Below are 22,713 nucleotides of genomic sequence, written 5' to 3' on the forward strand. Positions count from 1 at the left end.
TATATTTTTTGGTTTTATTTTAAGCGAAAACACCGTATGCATTGTTTGGTAGGTATGTTTTGAAGTTGCTCTCGAAAACTTATGTTATTTGCATCACATTAAGTGGAAAAAATACCATTTGCCTTTTTATGAAATCAACAAATTTTATTGTGAGGTACCTACCTACGTTCTTAGCAAGTGCCTCAATAACCATCAATGCGAACAATACCTACGCTCTGTCAAGAGGTTCCTATATTTTATTATATATTTAATACATTCACAGACTAATTTTAAACTAAATTATAGAATCAATTATCTGTTATACCTACCGTTTTTATTTAAGATAAGAGTGTATATCATATTAATATGATTCTTATATCATATATTTTATAGGCACAATAAACGTCTTGAAATCAAAATATCTAACCATATCAAACACAATATACTATACTGTTCTAAAAGTATGTTAAATATTCATATAAATTTGCATTAGACCTTTTAGATAAAAAAAAAAAATCGGCTGAATCATTAAATAGATATTAATATATTTGTACTTATAATACATGTAACAGTTTTATAATGAGCAAAAATTAACGGGGCCAAGTTGTATATCGTGTAAATTATTTATGTCTGGGTACTATTATATTATTCAAACAGATATAAAAATCAAATCTTAGTCCAATAGGTGAATACAGATGTATTTATTTATCTCGATCTTGACTACAATATAGTCTTCTAGACAAGTCAATGTGATTGTCACAGATCGGTAGAATCGGCACACCAAACACACGTGATCTGCATACAAGTGGTTCATATTTCCCCGAGGAACAATAGTTGTTTTTTCTGGAAACCGTTTCAAACGAATGTCTACGTTTCGAAAGCTCGTCCCCGATGACGGGCTTTACGCGTTCGTCGGTGATTTGACCCCGAGAGTTTTAAACAAGCACACAACGCGTTCATCCAGCACAGCAATGGTTACCCGGGTTTCTGCGAGAAGACCTTTTTGTTTAATGGAACAAAAAAAAAAAAAGAAAATAACAAAAAATAAAAGTAATAAATCTATTGAAAGGAAGCCCTTGATGTTCAAACACAACGAAGGAGGATTGGAGAAGGGCGTACGTATGAGCTGCCGTTATTTACGATCCCGGAACCCCGTCGATTTTCCGGCGTGTCCCGAAAAAAAAGTTCTATTTCACGGTCGCTTAGAATGAAAAAAATACTCAAAAAACTTTCTTTAGAAAACTCATATTGTACATACCATATAAATACCTACATATTCACTGGATACGGCTGAACAATTTTCGATAGTATAGAGTATGAAAAAATGTCAACTGCAGTTAAATTAAATAAACAATAAATAGAATAGTATACATTTTAAGAGGATGGAATGCAATTAATTACTATTAACTATACCTACTTTGTATTCTGTGTAAGGTATCTGTTACCGATTGACTATTACTTTTTTGTGATTTATATTTATTATTATTATTATTTTCTTCTGTGAAAAATTGCAAGTGAAACGTGTATTCAAAACAATTCATGATCTAGAACTCTTGCAAATCAAATAGTATTTTAAGATTTTGTAATTATTTTTTTAAGCCTAATAGCTACCGATTACGATAAATATCGTATATATTTCAGCAAATGAGTAAAGTTCAAACTTTAAACATTCAAAATTGTTTGTTTTATATGTATGGCTTATTATTAAAATTAAATTTACTTAAATACCACATCATAATTATAAGGACATATCCAGTGTTGAAGTGGTTGGAGTGATCTATATCTGATTTGTTTTAATATATATGTGTGTCTAATAAAATATTTTAAATAAATGCAGAACTATATATTATAATAACTGCAAACAGACGTTTTGAGCATTCATTAATTAAAATATAATATTTTATAAAGGTTTACTTTTTGTACATATGAAAGTTAATGAGATTGTAATTATAATAATTTAAAAGCGTGAAAAAGTAAAATGTTGAAAAAAGATTTTTTATTACAAAAAGTCTTTACTCTTTATATTATATAGTTGTCCTTTCAAATGTAATAAGCGCATTAAAAATATTGATTTTTTCCATCGAGATGCGTTAGCACAAAGTGGATATTTTGAGGTTTACTTTAAAGGTCAGTCGAATTAACTGTGCATTGAAATTTACACATCCAAATCATTTGCTGAAAATACAAAAAAAATAATTAAAAGAGATATTTTTTTTTAAATTAACATATTGATTTGTTACAATGAAATGGCGTATGGTATAATTTTAGAAAGGATTTTTTTTTTTTTATACTACAAGTATTACATTGTACTAAAGCTATGACAAGAATTAAATCAAGAAATTTAACGTTAAAATAACTTCCAACAAAGTTCGACTTTTAAAGAACAAAATTTATTGAAAAAAATATTTTCTATTCAAATATTTTTTATTATAATATTTTATGAGAAAAAAAACTTTCGAATACATTTTTTATTTCAATACACAGTATCTAAAACTTTAAGACGGGTATAACGTTTAAAAAATTCAAGAGAAAATGCAATACGTACAAATTAATTACTAATTATTAAGAAAACTAAAATTAAAAATTTAGAATTTGGGTGGCTAATTTTGCGGGCCTATACCTATAATACGTGTGTGTTAGAAATAATTCAACAGAAGGAGTTCTGGATCGACGAGGGTAAAAATTGCATTTATAACATGGGTATAGACTATAGATTAATAATTAATAGTAACCTTCAGTAAGGCATTTATAATCTAATAGGCTTTATATAATCCATCCTTGACGTGTATACAATTCCAAGGTATCTATATAATAATATACAATAGATGGGTTGTACATATATATATACGATGGCGGTGGTTGTAAACAAATAGCAGTGCACTATAAATATGCTCCGACCGTACTACCCAATAATATAACGTCCAATTTTTCAAATATAATTTTATGGTAAAATAAACGAAAATACGGGAAACGTGAACTGCGTTTTGAATATTTATTACATCCATCGTATAATATATATCTATGTACATAGAGTATATTATTCTGTTTGAAAAGTGTTATTTTTGCTCTGTAATGTTATCGCTACTGGTGCTCTCATTATTACATTCGAATGATTGTACACGATAAAAACAAATCGGAAGAATATAATATTTAATTTTGTTTTGTACACATATATTAAAAATATTGTATGTTTGTGAATTTCCAAAGTCGAAGACACGACAAACATCGGACTCTCGAATTACCATCGAGGGACGTTACATAATTTATTTGTACGTCGTTTACCTGCATGTCTATACATAGTAATAAAATATCATAAACATGCACAGTCGCCGTGCAAACGATTTCAGTTAGGACCACTACCACCCTCGATAATAATTAACTACCCCACATAGACTTCGACCTCTCTTACTCAGTATAGTAAAATAATAATAATAATAATAATAATATTGATGTAAATAATAATGATGATAATAACAATAGATGTCCATATATATATAATATGTATATTGTATGTTCTATAACTCATATAGACTACTATAAAATATGAATGTACCATCGTCGTCATTAACGGCGATAATAAATTTCAAAAGTGCGTGAACGTCAGTGCGACGGTGAACATATAATATATTGGGGGCGACTGGGAGTAATGGGAATCCCCAAAGCTTTTTATTTTTATGTAGTTTATTTTTTGTATTCCGTTCGCCTTTGCGTCCTTCGACTGGTTGTTTGGAGTCGGGCTCAACTCCCACAAGCATCGGATATTATGTTTTCTCACATTTTCGGGTAGTTTTTATTATTTTTCGGGATATTTTATTACTTCCTACGTGTCTACACTCTGTCAATTTAATATAATTATAATAAGTGGGCCGAGGGATTTTCACTCGTTTTACGCGATATTTTGTAATATTATTATTTATAAGTGAAATATTAATATTTATGTATTTGTCGTGACTATTGCCGGCACAACCGGATGGAATCGCGTGCCTTAAATCCCACCTATCCACGATATTTCCCACCAAACGGAGTTCGTTACGACAAGCATTACTAATCCAATGGAAATTGGTGATCCGTGATTGTATTGGAGGGGAAGAGGGCGTGTAACACGTATAGCACGAACCTGATGTCAATTCCGTCGGTATGTGGTCGTAACGCCCACTCCCGATTGTAGTCATCCAGAGACGACGTATGGTCGTCCGACCCAATACCAGGTTTGGCGTAGTATTATCACCGAAAAACTAAACTTAAAAGTTCTCGTCTCAATCTGCGAGCGAAATAAAACTATATGGGAAAGCTGGCCAATGTCAATAGACGTGTGTAATTTATTCAAACGATATGTGTAACGATGGGTATGGTTTTTAAAAACAGTACGACGTCGATATTTATTATTTTTTTTTTTTTTTAGGGGGGGGGATAATATTTTTTTTTAATACTGTTGTTTTAATGTATAACCACAATGATAATAGCGAAAGATGCTTTGAACAGCGATTGTCCCTCAAATATTCAAAAGTCTGTCTATACATAATACATATCTGTTTTGCGTTTCGCGTTGAATTCCGTTAATAATAATAGTTGGATTAGTGACGAACGATTAGTATGGTAATAATAATTTATGTGGGCTAGTCAGTTTACAACGATCACTGCAAGACTAAAACGCTCGATTCTGACGGTTTTTAAATGTTCTCTGACTGAAGTGTAGGTATTATAGGTACAGCGATACCACGTCCGCATACTCCAAGGACAAAATAGTTAATGCTGATCGCATTTCACGTTCACGACGACGTGTAAACAAAATCGCAACGTTTCGGTTTAATTGGTATAATTGCAAAATTAATAGCGTCGCGCTAACAAAAGAAAATTAATTAAATCATCGCCAATAATAATGCTTAGCGATTGATCAACATAGTTCGACAGAATACTGAACGCAAGGGCAATTAAAATATATACACGCGATAAGACCGTTATAATTCCTGCTGTTGACATCACATTTGTACCGACTACAATAACCGTCAAAAAATATTTATAATATTTCGTGAACTCATGCTATAGTGATTTATTGTTCGTAACTTTGACGTATATGTGTTATATCTATACAGTTCTCTCGATTTTAGAAAATAATCGTAAAAGTGTTTGGAAACGTTTACATAATACGATATACCTACGTATATATTTTGTTTGCATAGTCTCGAGGATAGGTTATTACTTGTGTCTAGCCACCGTTTTCAAGCGTACAATTGAATACTAGAACGTAGTTGTGTAATAAAATAACGAAAATGTTGGTAATTTGTCAAAAAATAAACATGCACTAACGGATATACTTGATGTGTTACCAAGGGCAAGCATATGGAACTATAATACCACAATATTTTTTTAATTGAGGAATCGTTTACACTTTACTTTCATACGAGTCTATTATTGTTTCAATTGTATTAAGGTCTGTCGTAAATATAAATTATATTAACATTATTCTGAACTACAGACAAAATGTTATTTAATAACTTATTTTAATACAATAATTTTAGTTGAAAAGTTTATGCCAAATATTTAAACTAATTCGAATTAATGATTAATTATTGACGCATTTTCGTCCTAATGACAAAACTTTTGGAACAATTTATTTTGTTTATAAGTTTTTAAATAGATATTTTTATTCCTTGGAAACTAAATGATTTTACATAATTTATAGTGTATTTTAATTTACTGTAATGAGTATTTAATGTGTTTATTTTTCACATTAAACTCTTTATTTAATAAATCAACTTTATATAACTAAATTTTACTTCTACTTTCTGCACTATTTTAATTATTTTATGTCGTGGAGTTTCAATTTTTATAATCGATACTAATAAGTATATTAATATTAAAATATTTGTTATACAATTTATAAAATATTACATCGTTTTTCTTCCTTACATCAAAAATCAATCTATAGCTATAAAACAGGCCACTTATTTTTTATTTAACACATTAGAGGCGTATACATTTTCGACTTACTTGATATTTGAGTGTGTCCATACTCCATAGGGCTATCGTTTGGATATTTGTTAATCTTTTTCTCGTTGTTTTGTTTATTGTTAATTTATTTATATATATTTTTTATCCATTTGGTAATCAGCTGACAGTAATTGATATTTTTATGTGAATTGTGGTGAGGGAAGAGTTGCAGTAAAAATAAATACAAATAATAAATGTAAAAAGCCTTTTTTGTCCCTAGTTTAAAAAAAAATACCGTTCGTTATATTTTTATTGAAGTGCAAATCAATAGAACCGCTTCCACTGTCCTTCACTCCCTAACCACAATAATGTGCATTGCAAAAATGGGTCAGGGCATAAATGAAGATTTCCCAGCTCTCACTTGAATGGCTTAAATCGATGGACCACGGGTGTTGTATTTTTTTACTAAGTACCTAACTGATAAATAAAAGTTTGGTTTGTACATTTTTGAAATACATATTTTGAACACATGTCATGTGGTCTTAGAGATCCTAACTTTACAATCGTTTAACTATCTTGTAGTTTTCTAATTATGTAAAATAGTCAATCTGTTTTTTTTATTTCTAATAAGGTTAAACATAATCTTATGTATTATTATGATAGTATTTAATTTAAATTGTCAACATTATTTTATTAAAATGATAAAATTTTAACTGTTTGAACCACACAAAAATATTATTAAGTATTTATACATAATACTAATATATTATTCTTATCAAAATAGTAATATATATTATCATATGTTGCATTTAAGTATTTTTTATGTTATACATAGATTTCGTAATTTATTGATACAATATAATTTCACTTTTTTATATCAATCTTTATATCTTTTTATTATTATTATAATTATTATATTATATTTTTAATTACTTGTTCCACAAAAAATAATAATAATTTTATTTACAGGTGATGTTAAAGATGAAACGTACTCGTCCGAAAACAATAGAAACTCTGGATATGAAACGAATTTATACCTCTATTCTGTAAGTATTATTAAAAAAATTTAAATATTCTAGTAAAATCCTGAAATGCATTTTAAAATATACCTCTTTTTTTTACAATTGAACGTAAAAAAAATTTAGTAGTTTAACAATACTAAATCTGATAATATAATTGTTGGAAAACTTCCAAAAGAAATTAATTAGTTTTTAAAGGGATACTGTCTGAAACTGGGCTATAATGCTAAATTGTACATGTCTCAATAAATATAAAAAAACTACAATGAAAATAGTGGATTAAATTAATATATTAATATGTGTGGAAATTTATTAAATATTATTAAAACTCCTTAAAAAAAACTTAGAATCACAGAAATAAAATAATATTGACTTAAATAAGTCTTTATAAGAACTTTATTATTTTATTAATCGTGTATTCCTGTCGTTTATAAACTATAACATTATAAAAATTGGATTAAGTACCATATTATTAAGCCTTCTATTTTGTTGTACTAGTACGTGTAATATGTTATACATTACGTAATATATAGAGACGTGATTGACAAGCAAATAATAATAATATATTACTCGTATTAACATAATAATTACACAAAATACATGAAATTTCTTATATTTGGTGTTCATACAAAGTTTGTGAATACTTATTAAGAATAAGATAATATTAAACAAATAAGTACAATACCACCAAAATGATTTCCCTTTACACATTAAAAAAATTTACGTTGTATTTTAAAATATAAAGGGATTATTAAATTACATAGATAATTACTATTTATCTGCTACTTTGAATACTTAAAGTTTACTTCTTTTTACAAATCTCAAACAATTAATATAGATACCTACAACAATAGTTAGTAATGTTGTTACTTTAATTTATTAGATAGAAAAAGTTGTTTCTATTGCCAAAAACCGTAATAACCCAACACTTGGAAGTCATATTTCAAGGTTTGGACAGGCTTACTCCATTTTATTGTCTTTTTATTTTATATTTTTAAATTCTATTTTTAAAATTTATATGACACCTCGAATATTATAACTAGATCACGATTTAAAATTGTTTGTTAAATTTTCGTGAATATTTCGTACCAATCCATTTAGATATTTAGAATACAAGAGGCTGGACTAACCCTTAGTATAAACATTATGTCAAAAAAAAAGTCATGTATAGTATTTTATGTTAATATTTTTATACAATTAAGTAATTTAAGCATTAATTTATTAGTATTAAACTGAATTTAAACATTTTCATTAATATTTAAAATTTAATCATTTTACTCGGCTTACTTAATTTATAAGTTTTTAGTTTACATTTACCTTTAACCATATTATTATGCTATAGATATCAAATAATTAAATTAACGGAATTTAGACACTTTAAAATAATATTTAGGTAATACATTTCATCCAAATTTTATGAATTCTACATTTCATGATAACTGAATATCAGAAATAATATGAATTTCTATAAAGTGTCTAATCTCTTTACGTACACAAATTAAATTTTTAATATAATCTCCCACGGATATTAGAAACTGAACTAAATCGAATGGTCTTAACACCCTACTCATAATTCCTAGTGTTATTACAAAAACGACTGACGCAATTATTATTATTTAAAAACGATAATTATAATGTACTTACAATGCGTATATAATATACAATATTATTATCAATTATTACTGTAACCAATAAAATACAGATTTATGATTATCGTGTACATGGAAGACGTCACACCCACATTCTCCTATTTACAAGCAAATTAAATGGACAATAATTTACATTCAGCAGTTCATGTTTACCTTCTCCAGTTTAAATGGTGAATTAAATTAAGAAGTATTACTTAGGGATGATATTATTTTCTATGTTTGCACCTCTGTATTTATTTACTTTATTATTCTAATTTTTGTTTTTGAGTGAGTGATGAATATTTAAAATATTGCAATTTAAAAATGATTTTAACGCGTTTAAAAATTAAAGTTGTCATCTTAAAAACCATCGTAAGAAAACGACTTTGTTGTCTTAAGTTTGATAACAAGTCGATTCACATTAATATTAAAACTATTGATGTTAAACATAAACTACTGAATGTAAATTTTCTATGTAATGCAGTTATGTATAAAAACAGATAATATCTCTTAATAATGTTTTGGAATCATTGAAATGAAATTAAAATCATTGTGAACAGATACGAAATTGGTACATAATAAAATACAAAAATTATTTAAAAAAATATAATTTGGTACAGTCAGCCCAATTGTATCTAGATGGTCGGACAGACTGCAGCAGTACAAAAACACTAATTATGATTTAACAAGTTTTATTATCGTGTACCTGACTGATTGCAGGATGAAATGGATGACCGGCCGCGGGTTCCAACTTTCCTCAACTCGATCGCCGATTACTCGAACACCATCCCGAATTTGGCGGAGTCTGACACCAAGTCAACCACTGCCAAACAGGGATCGTCCAGGATGGGCACGCTGGTCGGCGTCTACCTGCCGTGCGTACAGAACATCTTCGGAGTCATTTTGTTCATTCGGCTATCGTGGGTTGTCGGCACGGCAGGCGTCGTCTACGGGTTCGGAATCGTGTTCACCTGTTGCTGTGTGGTAAGCCTAATATATTATGTATAAAAATATTAATAAATAAAATAATATTAAATACAATGACACCGACAATAATAACAACACAACAATAGAATTATGGGCCAAATAACTTATCGTTGAATATGATTGCTAATTATCACTCGCTTTCCCTTTCAAACTCATAACATTATCTGACTTCACGATTCTCGCACTAGTCTCACTAGAACCATTGTTCTCTTTTGTACATAACTCCATCTTCCTCTGAATATTTGGCCAACTACCCTCATATTTTTGTCTCCGCAGCAATAACATTTCATAGTTATTTTCCCAATATTTTATGGACACCTCTCATCACCGATTTATTTTTTTTGATGTAAGTATGTATAAACATCTGATATACTCGATATTAAATTTAAAAGCACAGTAGTTATTCTTTAAAATATTCCATTGGACGACCACTTGTTATATTATACCTAATTTATAAATATAATATATACTACAGGGGTGGCCAACAAAATAGAAACTGTCTTATTTATTTAATACTTACATTGTTATCACATGGATTAAATTCAAATTTAATTACACAAAAAACTAAGAAGTTCGTCGTGATTTTAAAACTTTTTTAATCATATATGACAACATAATATATTAGTTTTAACTTGAATAATATTTTATTGTTAATAGTATATGCTAATATGTAAATCGCGCATTAAGTTAACATTTTTAAGTAATGAAATTTAACGAACTATAGGGTACAACAAATATATATTTGGAAATTGTTCATAGTTTGCATAATTGTATTTTTTTTTTGCCGGTATTCATTCATTTGACTGCGATTCATTTTAGTTTTCTAGCGAACAGTTTGTAAAATGCTACAATATTACAGTCGAACAAAACAACTGGTATTCTGCTTATTCAAATACGCAAGCTGGTCTGACCAATGTTTTGTATTGTTAACGATCAATTAACGAGCTTTTTTGTAGCCGTTAAAATCTCCTACCCCATCAGTCATTTCACGAAAAGTATACTTACCACCAGCGCGTGCTCGTTAAACGTAAATGAGAGGAACGTTATAGCCGTTTTGGTTAAAATTTCATTTTTACCCGTTTGCATTACTATAGTTAAAAAATAGGTCGCTCATAAACGACCGGGTGGTGGATTCTTTAAACTTGTTTGTTATAATGTACTCAGTAGGTGTACAGAATTCGAATTAAGTTCACACAAGCGTGATGTCTCTTGTGCGTCACAGCATGCCGTTATAAACTCTGTATGCCTCAGAATTCCGTATTTTAATCAAAAGTTATTCTTTATGAATAATTACAGGTTTGAACATCGTTAAGACGGCACGGCGTCTTTCGAATATTTCAAATATTAATTTATCCTCTGGTGCATATTTTCCATACGTTATACATTATGATACGCCGCTACTATTAATTACTTATGCGTTTCTGCTACTAGTTTACCGTCGCTTTTATATGATATAAGCAGGGCAGATTGCTTTGTATTTACATAAATTCCATTGATAAAATAAGTTGCTTTGATGTGAAAGTCTATACGGATGACCAAATACATGTAAAAACATGCAGACCTTTATGTGATATATAATCATCGAAACAATCTTATTTTTGGAAATCGTATTAGTAAAGCATTTACACGCATATACATGAGGCACAAATTAAATCCTTTTAGATATAAAATATAGTCCTATAACGAGTTGCACAACCAGTTAAACTACTACTCCCCTCTCCAAAATGTTTTATTAATTTTTAAGGTATATTATAGAATACAATGTTAATATAGTTATCTGACAAATTAACATTTTACAGTTATATTAATAATATAACTCGGCATCGCTTGAGGAAAAAAATAATAAATATAGTGAAATTATTCAATAGTATTGTCAAACAATTGGAAAAACGGTATGTGACTCCAACGCTACATAATATAACATCATAACATAGTGTACATAATATCCTATTGTAGCATATTCTATTTGAATATTTGAAAATGGCCAAGGGATGTAACAGTTTTCCCCCACAAATATGATTTATACCCAATATAATATAAGCCTCCTCCGAAAGTAGATTCTAGTCGCGCCACTGAATAAACGTCTCCATAAAACTACACTAAGATATTTCCGATTTGCTATATTGCTATATCTATGTATATTAAGTATGTTATTATTCCAAAAACTATAAACATTTTCAAAATTTTCTGTTCAAACGCACATGGTGTTTGGAAAAAAATAAATAGGTTAGCTAAAACGGATTTTTTGAACTGGAGGCACCGTAATAGCACACCTAAAACCATGAAAACGACGATTAAAACGACGTTTATGATTTTTTTTTAGATTTCATTACATAAACCGTTACATTTATAGGTTAAACGGAAAATCCAACAACCGTGATATGCACGAAGGGATCATTTTACAACCATTATTCATAACGTTCATAATATCACTCCGTATTACATTTATGGTTTAATTATCTTAATGCAACTTATTATACACTATACACCATACTATATGTATGAATATGTTTACATATTTATGTATATAATATTTAATACACACACAAACACACACACACACATGTATATATATATATATATATATATGTTTTCCGAGCCATTCACCCGCGCAAATATATAGACATTATAATACTCGTATATTATTATTGTTTTTGTATGCACGCGTATCACATTATTTCTACGGTCGTCCAATTACTTAAATGTAAATAACGAAACAATGATTTTTAACGATTATTTTCTTCTCTCTCGCGGAGATTGAACTCCGACATCAACTCGGCCAACTTGTAATACACCCGTGATGCGAAAACTTTTCTCATCCTACCCACCAATTATATAATCTTCCATCATTTTTAATATAATTTATCTCCGATCAATTTTAATAAACGCATTTAAATTTTATTTTTTCAGACAATGTTAACTGCTATCTCTATGAGTGCCATAGCCACGAACGGTGTTGTGCCAGCTGGCGGGCCGTACTTCTTGATATCCAGATCGCTGGGTCCCGAGTGCGGGGGAGCTGTCGGTATGCTCTTCTACACCGGTATCACACTGGCCGCGTCCATGTACATCATCGGAGCAGTTGAAATCATACTCGTGAGTATCTTGTCAATCAATCGAAGGGGTTAAAATAAACAGAACAATCTTAAGGGAAAACTATACACATAAGTACTTAAAAATAATAAGTGGAAGTTAAGAATATCTTTAATATACACCTGTTTATGAAATTAATAGCTAAACAAATTGACTAAGTTTTTCATTTTAATAAAAGTGATTGGTAATATTGTTACTTAAAAATATTAAATTTCATTTTCAGTATAAATTATATTATACTCGTACTTTGATAAACTATAAGTTACAATAATGTACACATTTTTAAAACATAACACTGTGATAATTGTGATTAAAAAAAAAACATTATAAACATTTTTTAAAAAGCGTATTGTTAATTAAAATAGCTTATGTTTTATTTTTTAACATACAGATGATACTTAATGTTTTGAATGATAAATATAATAATGTTTTAACGAGAGCTACACGATTCGTAGTTAAAACTAATAGCTTACAAGAAGGGATGCAAAATGTACACTTTAAGTATAGGAGGTAGGTATACTTAGTTCTCTCTATACGGGTCTCCCCATCTAACCACTCATCGGACGTTAATCATATAGTTTACTACATATAATAAGTAATATAATATTATGTAATATATGGTAAAAACTAAACGAACTATTCGAGTACAATAGTACGATACGACGTCTATAACTTCCATTTATATTTCAATTCTAAATGTATGCTGGCGCATCGCATAAAAGAAACAGCGAAACAATAACGCTTTTTCGAAAACATAAAATATATCAATAATAATATAATCGTATGTTGTAAGTCATACGCGTGTAAAACTTAAAACGGCTTCTATTTCAAACGTCGAACTTTATTATTTTTCAACAGACGTACATGGCGCCAACCTTATCGATTTTCGGCGACTTCACCAAAGACAGCGGTATAATGTACAACAATTTCCGCGTATACGGGACAATATTGCTGATGGTCATGAGCTCGATCGTATACGTCGGCGTGAAGTTTGTCAACAAATTTGCGTCCGTGGCATTGGCCTGCGTGCTGTTGTCCATATTGTCTGTATACGTGGGCATTTTTTATAACTTCCATGGCAGCGATAAACTTTAGTAAGCACCTGAGTACATCGGTCCCTCTGTGCCCGTATCGTAGTTTTTTTTTTTTTTTATCGTTATATTGCAAATAAAATATAATTATAGGTACTGTGTTGGTCATATTTTAACGTTTTACGCACACGCGTGTTACTTTTCAGCATGTGCTCGCTTGGTAATCGGCTGCTGAAAGACATGGATTTGAAATACTGTACTAAAGCGGTGGGTAGTTATTTGCACAACATGTACTGCGCCAATGGAACCGGACCGTGCGATAGCTATTTCGAAATGCATAACACATCAATTGTAAAAGGCATCCGGGGCATTAGCAGTGGTGTTTTCTTCGGTTGGTGTCTTATATATACAAAAAAATCAATTAATATTAGTTATGAAAATATTCTCGTCGATAAATATTATTTACCCAAGTTGTTATAGGTTAGGACTCCAACTACTCGTACCTATAGATTTCCAGAAATTACCAAGTAAATATTAAAACGTTTCGACTACAATGGCGATCTATACGCAAAACCACTGGATATAGACATTTTTTGCGTTTACCAAATCAAATTCGATTATTTCTATTGCTATTTTCGTATACAGTAAAACATAATATCTTATACTTCCGCTAAAAATGGATTATAAAAACATAAGATCTTTCATTAACAATATTTATATTTTCATACTGTACCTTAGAGTTGTAAACTTATTCGAAACATTGTATAAAAAAAAAACATTTCTATTTGATACAATTATTTACTATACGTTATATTTTTAATTTGTTCAACTTATAAAAATCATAATGTCCGGATCAAATAAAAACGATACCGACGGTGTTTGTTTTAACTATAAGCTGTGCTTTTTATGTCACAGAAAATATCTATGGTAACTTTTTGGAAACTGGACAGTACATAGCCAGAGGTCATAGTCTAGACGATATCCAGCCATTGAGTAAGAATACGTATAATATGGTGATGGTAGATATCACCACAACATTCACTATACTTATTGGCATATTCTTTCCGTCCGTAACTGGTCAGTATTATTTTCTATTATTTGTATGTTATTATTATTATTATTATCATCATTGTTGTTAATTTTATTTATTAATTATTTTTACTTAGGAATCATGGCCGGTTCTAACAGATCTGGAGATCTAGCAGATGCACAAAAATCAATTCCCATTGGTACAATATTGGCTATTCTGAGTACATCGTCGGTTTACCTATCTGCCGTTCTACTATTCGGAGCCACAGTCGATAATTTACTACTTAGAGACAAGTAAGCATTCAAAATCAATCAAAATAACAGTATATAAAGTCAAATTTATCAATAAAAAAAAAAAAAACGGACAATGAAAGATATATTCAAAAGAATATAATTTTAGCTGAATATCATATAAAAGAGACTATACTAAAGTATTGTTGTTTTCCTGTTTTTATTTGTATGCTGTTTTTTGCATAGGTAGTCTGATAAAGGACTATATTATTTGAATCTTACATTGTAAAAGAAAAGATAATATTTTCAACCATCGTCGTGCATTGTATACTCCACGTATTTTATTAGACTTTTATAGTAAGACATAATAGCGGTGGCGTCTCGTCTACTTTGTAGTTTCTTTCATATACAAACATTTTGAATTCAATAACGCATCAGACATTATCTTATCGTACATAGATGTAAAATTCAAATCATCAACTTTGAAGAGCATTACACCAGACTAAATCCACTATATCGCCAACGTTGGATTATGAACCGTGTATTATGGGTGTATAGGGATATAGTTACAACAGTTGTCGACGTGTAATGCCTGAATATGATAATACGTATACGTATAATATACATTATACATAATTATGTAAAAATTCAAGTTTTTTTTAAAAAGATTTAATATTTTTTTCAGCGTCTAAGAAAACTATATTTCAATAAAATATGTTATAGGTTCGACTATATCTTACTCTGCTTCTGTTATCGACAATGAATGTTTTTAGCATATCAAACCAAATTCAGGTTAAATACATAGTCGATAATATAATAACAATTATGTAGATACCTACTTTTTATTACACACATCATATTTTATATCATACAAATTTACTTTCTTATTGGTGTTAATATTTAGTATTTATCTGCTACCTATTGAATTTGGTATCTTCGGCATTTATTGTTGTTTTTTTAATTCCTTCTGACTTAAATTAATCGAAATAACTTAATTCTACTAATTAATAATAATATACAAAAGTACAGCAAAAATTACAGTAAAAAAAATAGTTAAGAAATTAAATTATAACGTTGTACTTCAGTGTATTCTCATTTAGTTTAACTAATCGTTTTCTCGAGATTAAAGTACACCCCTTTATTATGAACGAAATAATCATCGAGATAGTGAACATGACTTATAGTCGCTTGTATTTTATAAAATTTTCAAGTTTCTGTAATTTTAATATAAAACTTTACATTTAAGTATTTCTTGATAATAAATATCTAGCACAAAATTCAATAAAATGGTCTATGGAAATTCGGTAACAAATAATCTCAATTAAGTAATTATATTTTTTTCGTGCGTAAAATATTATATTGCATCTATACTACAATAATCTCGATTAATTGTTTACAAGTAACGAATTTTAAATAATAACCACTACTTCAGAACTCAACGGTTATTATAATATGATTTTTTCTTTTAATAAACTATTTACATTATATCAGTGATTTGTGTGACAATATTATTGATAAACATTGTAATATAATTCAAAACAAATCCATTATTAACATTAGGATGTTTTTCGGTGATAACTGTTTATCAATCGCAACAACGTTTACTCATGTGTTTCTAAAATGTTAATAGGTTTGGTCAAAGTATTGGAGGACGTCTGGTAGTGGCTAATATAGCATGGCCAAACGAATGGGTGATTTTGGTGGGAGCGACACTGTCGACTTTGGGAGCAGGACTTCAGAGTCTCACTGGGGCACCGAGGCTGTTACAAGTAAGTCGCAAAATCTTAAAATATTAAAAACGTGTGAGATGAATGGTCGTCGATTGTCCGAAGCTCATCGATAATTAATTCATTAGTTTTACAAAAATATTAATATTACGTGTTATTATATAATAACCGTTTAACATGGGGTTTTGTGTACAGGCAATAGCCAAGGACGATATCATACCGTTCCTGCGGCCGTTCGCCAAGTCTTCAGCATCTGGCGAACCCACTAGAGCTCTGCTGCTGACCGTAGCTGTATGTCAGTGCGGTATACTGATTGGAAATATCGATAATCTCGCTCCACTCTTGGCCATGTTCTTGTTGATGTGTTACGCGTTCGTCAATTTGGCGTGCGTCTTGCAGACGCTGTTGCGCACACCAAACTGGAGACCTAGGTTTAAGTACTATCATTGGTACGTATAGTGAGTTTCCACATACCGCGCGCAACGTACAAATCAATATTGATAATAGATCCGTGACCAAACCAAATCGTTGAGAGAAGAGAACCACGTTTTAGGATTGTGCCGGTGGTGTATTATAAAAATAATTACCTAATCATTACTATTTTTATTATATTTTTTACATAAAATTCAAAACGCTTAACTTATGTCCTGAACATTAACAAATTAGAATAAAAAAAAATTACTCAACATGTAGTAGTTACTGCAGTTATATAAATAAGTACTTGTATATAGAAGCGATTAAAAATTAATTAATTTTCACCATATCGATAAAAACTTATAACAAAAACTTGTTCTCGTAAATGTAATAATATACTTATATTTTTAAAATTGTATTACCTAAAATCGATAGCGCATTTTTTTATAAATCAAATACAAAAACTTTTAATTAAAAAAAACTTGCTAGGAAGCCAACGGTTAGGTTTATGGATGGACAGGGCAATTCATCTGGTCATCCACCACGAGTAGTTATAGGCCTGATTATATAGCGCCACGCGCGAATATATATATTTTAATATAATTCGATTTCATATGAATTATTCCACAGGACACTATCGTTCACCGGACTCGTGTTGTGCATTGCTGTCATGTTTATGTCAAGTTGGTATTTCGCGCTGTTAGCTCTGGGCATGGCGGGAGTAATTTATAAATACATCGAGTATCGAGGGTGAGTTTGCAATAATAATTATTTTGGTGTATATATTATATTAAACCAACGAACGAGGAAAAAAAACAAAATACGGTGATAATTAATTTCATCGATTATAATGTTAGTTAGGTACATAATAAAAAAAATATAGGTACACAGTCCTATTATTTTTATTAATCGATTTTAAAACATTTTTAGTCGAATGTATTAAATATTAAAATATTATTTCTGGTTTATTCGGGACGAAGACCAAAATATAATATACACTCAATTACATGCAATACACAATATAATACGATAAATCATTATTATTATTATTAAATTATTCGTTTTCATAAACACTAGAGCCGAAAAGGAATGGGGTGACGGTATGCGTGGTTTGGCCTTGTCAGCTGCGAGATACAGTTTGTTACGACTGGAAGACGCGCCACCGCACACCAAGAACTGGCGCCCGCAGATTCTCATGTTAGTCAACTTCAACGCCGACCTACCAAAATACCGTAAGATATTCTCACTAGTGTCTCAACTCAAGGCGGGCAAAGGACTCACGGTAAGCGCAACTGTCATCGAGGGCGATTACATCAAGAAAACTGGTCATGACGTACAGTCTACCAAGAAAGAACTAGTCAGGTTGATGGACGAGGAAAAGGTGAAAGGATTTGCGGATGTTTTAGTCTCTAATAACACGTCAGAGGGACTCAGTCATTTGTAAGTTTTCGTATTTAATTTCGGAGCGATATTGTTATTAATGTTTTGTATCTTATTTTCCTATCTTATATAGGATACAAATCGCTGGACTTGGAGGATTAAAACCCAACACCGTGATACTAGGCTGGCCAAACAGCTGGCAACAATCTGAGAACGACCGATCTTGGCAAGTGTTTCTACACACTATCCGTATCGTAACAGCTGCTAAGATGGCCCTAATTGTACCCAAAGGCATAAGATCGTTCCCAGACTCTGCGACAAAGGTGATATTAAATAATTTTTTCATAACAATCTTTTTTGCACAACCCGCAGTCAATAAATCAATAACTGTATACACGTTTGTAATTGTATAATAGCTGTCGGGCACAATCGATATTTGGTGGATCGTTCACGACGGAGGCATTCTGATGCTCATACCTTTCTTGTTGAAACAACACAGGACCTGGAAAAACTGTAAATTGAGAATATTCACTGTGGCACAGACCGACGATAATTCTATTCAGATGAAAAAAGATCTAAAAACGTTCTTATACCAACTCAGAATACCAGCAGAAGTCGAAGTGGTTGAAATGGTAATAGTTATTACCGTTATTGCGTTTTGAATAAATTCTCAAAAATAAATTCAAACAGAATACGTATTAAAACAACTTTTATATTTCAGACAAATAACGATATATCAGCTTATACATATGAAAGAACGCTGATGATGGAACAACGAAATCAAATGTTAAGGGAGCTCAGACTTAATAAGAAAGAAAGCTTTGGAATGGTAAGTAAAATGTTACATTTTGTTGTATTAAACTTTACAATAAACTAATAAATACTTTAACTTCGATAATTTCTTCATTTTACTATCTTTAAACACGGCTTGTGGTTTGTTGTTTTCTCTTTTTGGCTTACAAAAGATGCGTAATATCATAGATTTCAATCGAGAAACACCGACGGGAGAGAATACACCATTGGTTTGTTTCAGTTTATTTAAATTTTAGGAACGCTTTATAGAGGTTATGTACTTCGTTGATACTTGAAATTCAGTAGATAAAATATTAATTATGTACCCACGTAGTGTAGAAAGTACGTAAATAATTAATATTAAGTATTAACACATACATAGATTGCAAGACTTAAATGCTTAACTGTGTAGAAAATATTGTTTTGGTATTATAGAAATTGTATTTATTGATTCTGTATTATTACTTTTTATACTTATTAATATTGCTTCTGAATAAAATATCAACATAATTTTAATTATTTTTATAAATAAGCAATTTTATTTTATGCTTAATTTTTGAAATTTTTAATACTATAGATACATCAAATTTATTATGATGAATCTACCTAAATAAAAACTCATGGCCGTTATTATGTAGTTTCTTCATTATCTACTTTTTCATTTATTTAACCAACATATTATTGTAACGATAACATTACAACGTAATATCTGTTGTCATTTCGTATTACAATAGTGTACCTGTATCGTGTATATATTATTATAATTAATTCAAGAGTAATATAAGCTTGATATTACTTGTATAGTTGTTTTCAACCGTACATTGTGCTGTGTATTTGATATAATTTTATTTAATCCAGTTTGTCAGCATAGCTGTGCATTTTAGACGGGCATCCAAACCATGAAACGTTTTGTTATCTTAACTTGCATCATACCTTTTACAAATCATTATAGCCTAACAGGTTGTTTCAATATATATAGGTACAATCCATAATAGACCAGCATCATAGAAAGGACGCGTCGGAAGGAAGATCGGCTCCTAAAGTACGTTTCCAGGAAGAAACCAGTGCGGACGACGAAGCAAAAAAATTAAAACCCGTAAGCATTACAAACGTAAAATCGTATGATATAAGTTGTAGATGCAACGCTAACTCTTTTAACGTACAGGCCGAATGTGCATTCGATGTCGATGATAAACGAACAACTGGTAATGGTGAGAAATCGGGAGTGTTAAAGGATTCGCTACCAAAGGAAACAACAGATTCGTCAACATCGACAATGCGACCGTTAGTATAATATAATATTATAATATATATTAATTCTTGGTAACTGATAAGTATTAAAGTGTGTTTCAAAATACTTTTCGTTTTTCAGAGACGAAGATAATGTGAGAAGGATGCACACAGCTGTTAAATTGAACGAAGTCATTGTCAGTAGATCGAGAGACGCTCAATTGGTTATATTCAACTTACCAGGACCGCCTAAAGACACCAAATTAGAGAGAGAATCAAACTGTATCCTTTCTTATATACCTACCTACTTTAATACTATAATATTATATTATAGTCATTAACTAGTAAACGTTATATTTTATTTTCAACACGTTTTTACAAACATAATTCGATAATATTCGACTTACCTAAGTCAATATAAATATATGTACCTATTTAATTAATTTCAAATACTACTTCCACTTTAACATTTGATAGAGTTTTAAACGTATGCGATAATGACTTAATAAGTATAGAGTACAATTATATTAAACACGTTAATTTATTAAATCATTTTATAAAAACAGCTATTTCTTATCTTGTATTATTTATAGAAATCTGATTGCAATTTCACCATAAATTTTGCAAATATTTTTTAAATTATAAAAATAAACTAAAACCTCTCTACGTAGATTTTAAATGCAATAAAAATTACCCTTAACCCCAAATAACTTACCTACCTGATGTTTCAAATATATTGCTATTTTTTTCTCTCGTGGTTCATTAGAAATACTTAAAATATAAATTTACGTATTAAATAATGAACAATTTGCAATTTTATATGGCTCATTAATTAACATAAATGTGTCCTTGACTTATCTCTTTATAGACATGGAATTTTTAGAAGTAATGACCGAAGGCCTCGACAAAGTGCTGATGGTGAGAGGCGGTGGTCGCGAAGTGATCACAATTTATTCATAAGTAACCTGAAGCTCACGTCTCGTCCGTCAGGTACGATTTTTTATACTTGTTTACACTAATTTTATGTTGGCCGGCAACTTTCTCAACACGCCAGGCGTCTATCGAATGGTTTTGTTTTTTATTTCAAATGTTTTGTTTGTTTTTTAGTATTATTACGTTAAACAAATTGTTGCACATAATATAAAATTGTTCATTGTATTTGATAAAAATCATTATCACTGTTTTCTAAAATTATGGTTATTGTTATAATTTACTCGTATGCCCTCATATAGGCACTTAAGCTTAAAATTATATATATATATATATATTTACATAGGTTTATATTAAATGTGACCTTTAAAAAACAATGCGACACCAACAACATTTGTCGGACTTTTTTATATTCAATTTATCAAAATCGGCTTTAATACTTAGTTTAATTTAGGCGGACGAATAAAAAAAAAAAATGAAAAAAATGAAAAAAAAAAAAAAAAAAAAGCGCGTAGGAATTTGTTCGTCCTATACCTATATTTGGTGATTCGTCTTCTCGATAGTATTGACTTAAATAAATAGTGCGTTGGGCGTAGCATTGTTTTACGAGGCTGTATTTTTTTTTTTTTTTTTTTTTTTTTTGTTTGTTTGCTGTACATATTTAAGGAAAATTGATTATTATTTAGTATATTTACGAACATAACATTTCGTCAGCTGTTCAACATTTTAAAACCATGAAATCGCATTTACACCACCGTTTTGAGTTGCGATCGCGTATTTCTACTTAAATCTTAAGGTTTATTGAAACCCAATGGGGCCGTTCTACTTAAACTTGTTGACCCGAAATATCATAACATGCCTAACACTACCATAATTATTCTACTACCCACATTATTACAATTAACATTATGTTATGATAACAACATAATAATTCACTGCCAATTTCAACTGTAACACCTGTGAATTGTAAATGAAAAGAGACTATCGGAATACTATTATTTCTTCGATGTTATTAGATGTTGTCGTTTTTTTCATGCGTAAAATCAATTAATTTTATCATCCTGTTAAATACGCCAAACAAACGCAATGTAATGGTTACCGTAACACCGACCAAACAACCAACATGGTTATTTGCCTTGTCGTCTGTATTTTGTGTTATTAGCCTATTTGAATAGTCGTTGTATAAATTGTAACTTTTATTTGCCGACATTCCTTAACACGAGAATTCTTCACAATAATTGACTGCTGTTCCAATGAGATATTATTTTACAACATATTGTTGTTATGGTTGTCAATATACTATTTAAAGTTT

The 22,713-nt window shown here is 29.9% G+C and overlaps 1 protein-coding gene across 3 annotated transcripts in view; it reads left to right on the top strand.

Moving 5' to 3' along the window:
* The window catches only part of LOC113555165 (solute carrier family 12 member 4), a 255,848-nt gene extending 233,940 nt beyond the window's left edge, over positions 1–21,908 (top strand). For 2 of the 3 annotated variants that reach the window (XM_026959520.1, XM_026959518.1), the window contains exons 2-20: positions 6,880–6,956; positions 9,278–9,541; positions 12,455–12,640; positions 13,496–13,731; positions 13,875–14,059; positions 14,584–14,745; positions 14,835–14,991; positions 16,559–16,697; positions 16,851–17,104; positions 17,700–17,819; positions 18,147–18,509; positions 18,583–18,772; positions 18,866–19,081; positions 19,171–19,278; positions 19,415–19,471; positions 20,221–20,337; positions 20,407–20,525; positions 20,614–20,753; positions 21,340–21,908. In XM_026959520.1, coding sequence (XP_026815321.1) covers positions 6,880–6,956; positions 9,278–9,541; positions 12,455–12,640; positions 13,496–13,731; positions 13,875–14,059; positions 14,584–14,745; positions 14,835–14,991; positions 16,559–16,697; positions 16,851–17,104; positions 17,700–17,819; positions 18,147–18,509; positions 18,583–18,772; positions 18,866–19,081; positions 19,171–19,278; positions 19,415–19,471; positions 20,221–20,337; positions 20,407–20,525; positions 20,614–20,753; positions 21,340–21,431 — 3,182 coding nt within the window. In that variant the 3' untranslated portion in view covers positions 21,432–21,908. The remainder of the gene's footprint in view (positions 1–6,879; positions 6,957–9,277; positions 9,542–12,454; positions 12,641–13,495; positions 13,732–13,874; positions 14,060–14,583; positions 14,746–14,834; positions 14,992–16,558; positions 16,698–16,850; positions 17,105–17,699; positions 17,820–18,146; positions 18,510–18,582; positions 18,773–18,865; positions 19,082–19,170; positions 19,279–19,414; positions 19,472–20,220; positions 20,338–20,406; positions 20,526–20,613; positions 20,754–21,339) is intronic. The other variant, XM_026959519.1, reaches the window with a different exon arrangement.
* The last annotated feature ends 805 nt before the right edge of the window (positions 21,909–22,713 follow it).

The sequence above is a fragment of the Rhopalosiphum maidis genome, chromosome 2, assembly GCF_003676215.2.
Source record: "Rhopalosiphum maidis isolate BTI-1 chromosome 2, ASM367621v3, whole genome shotgun sequence".
Classification (NCBI taxonomy): domain Eukaryota; kingdom Metazoa; phylum Arthropoda; class Insecta; order Hemiptera; family Aphididae; genus Rhopalosiphum; species Rhopalosiphum maidis.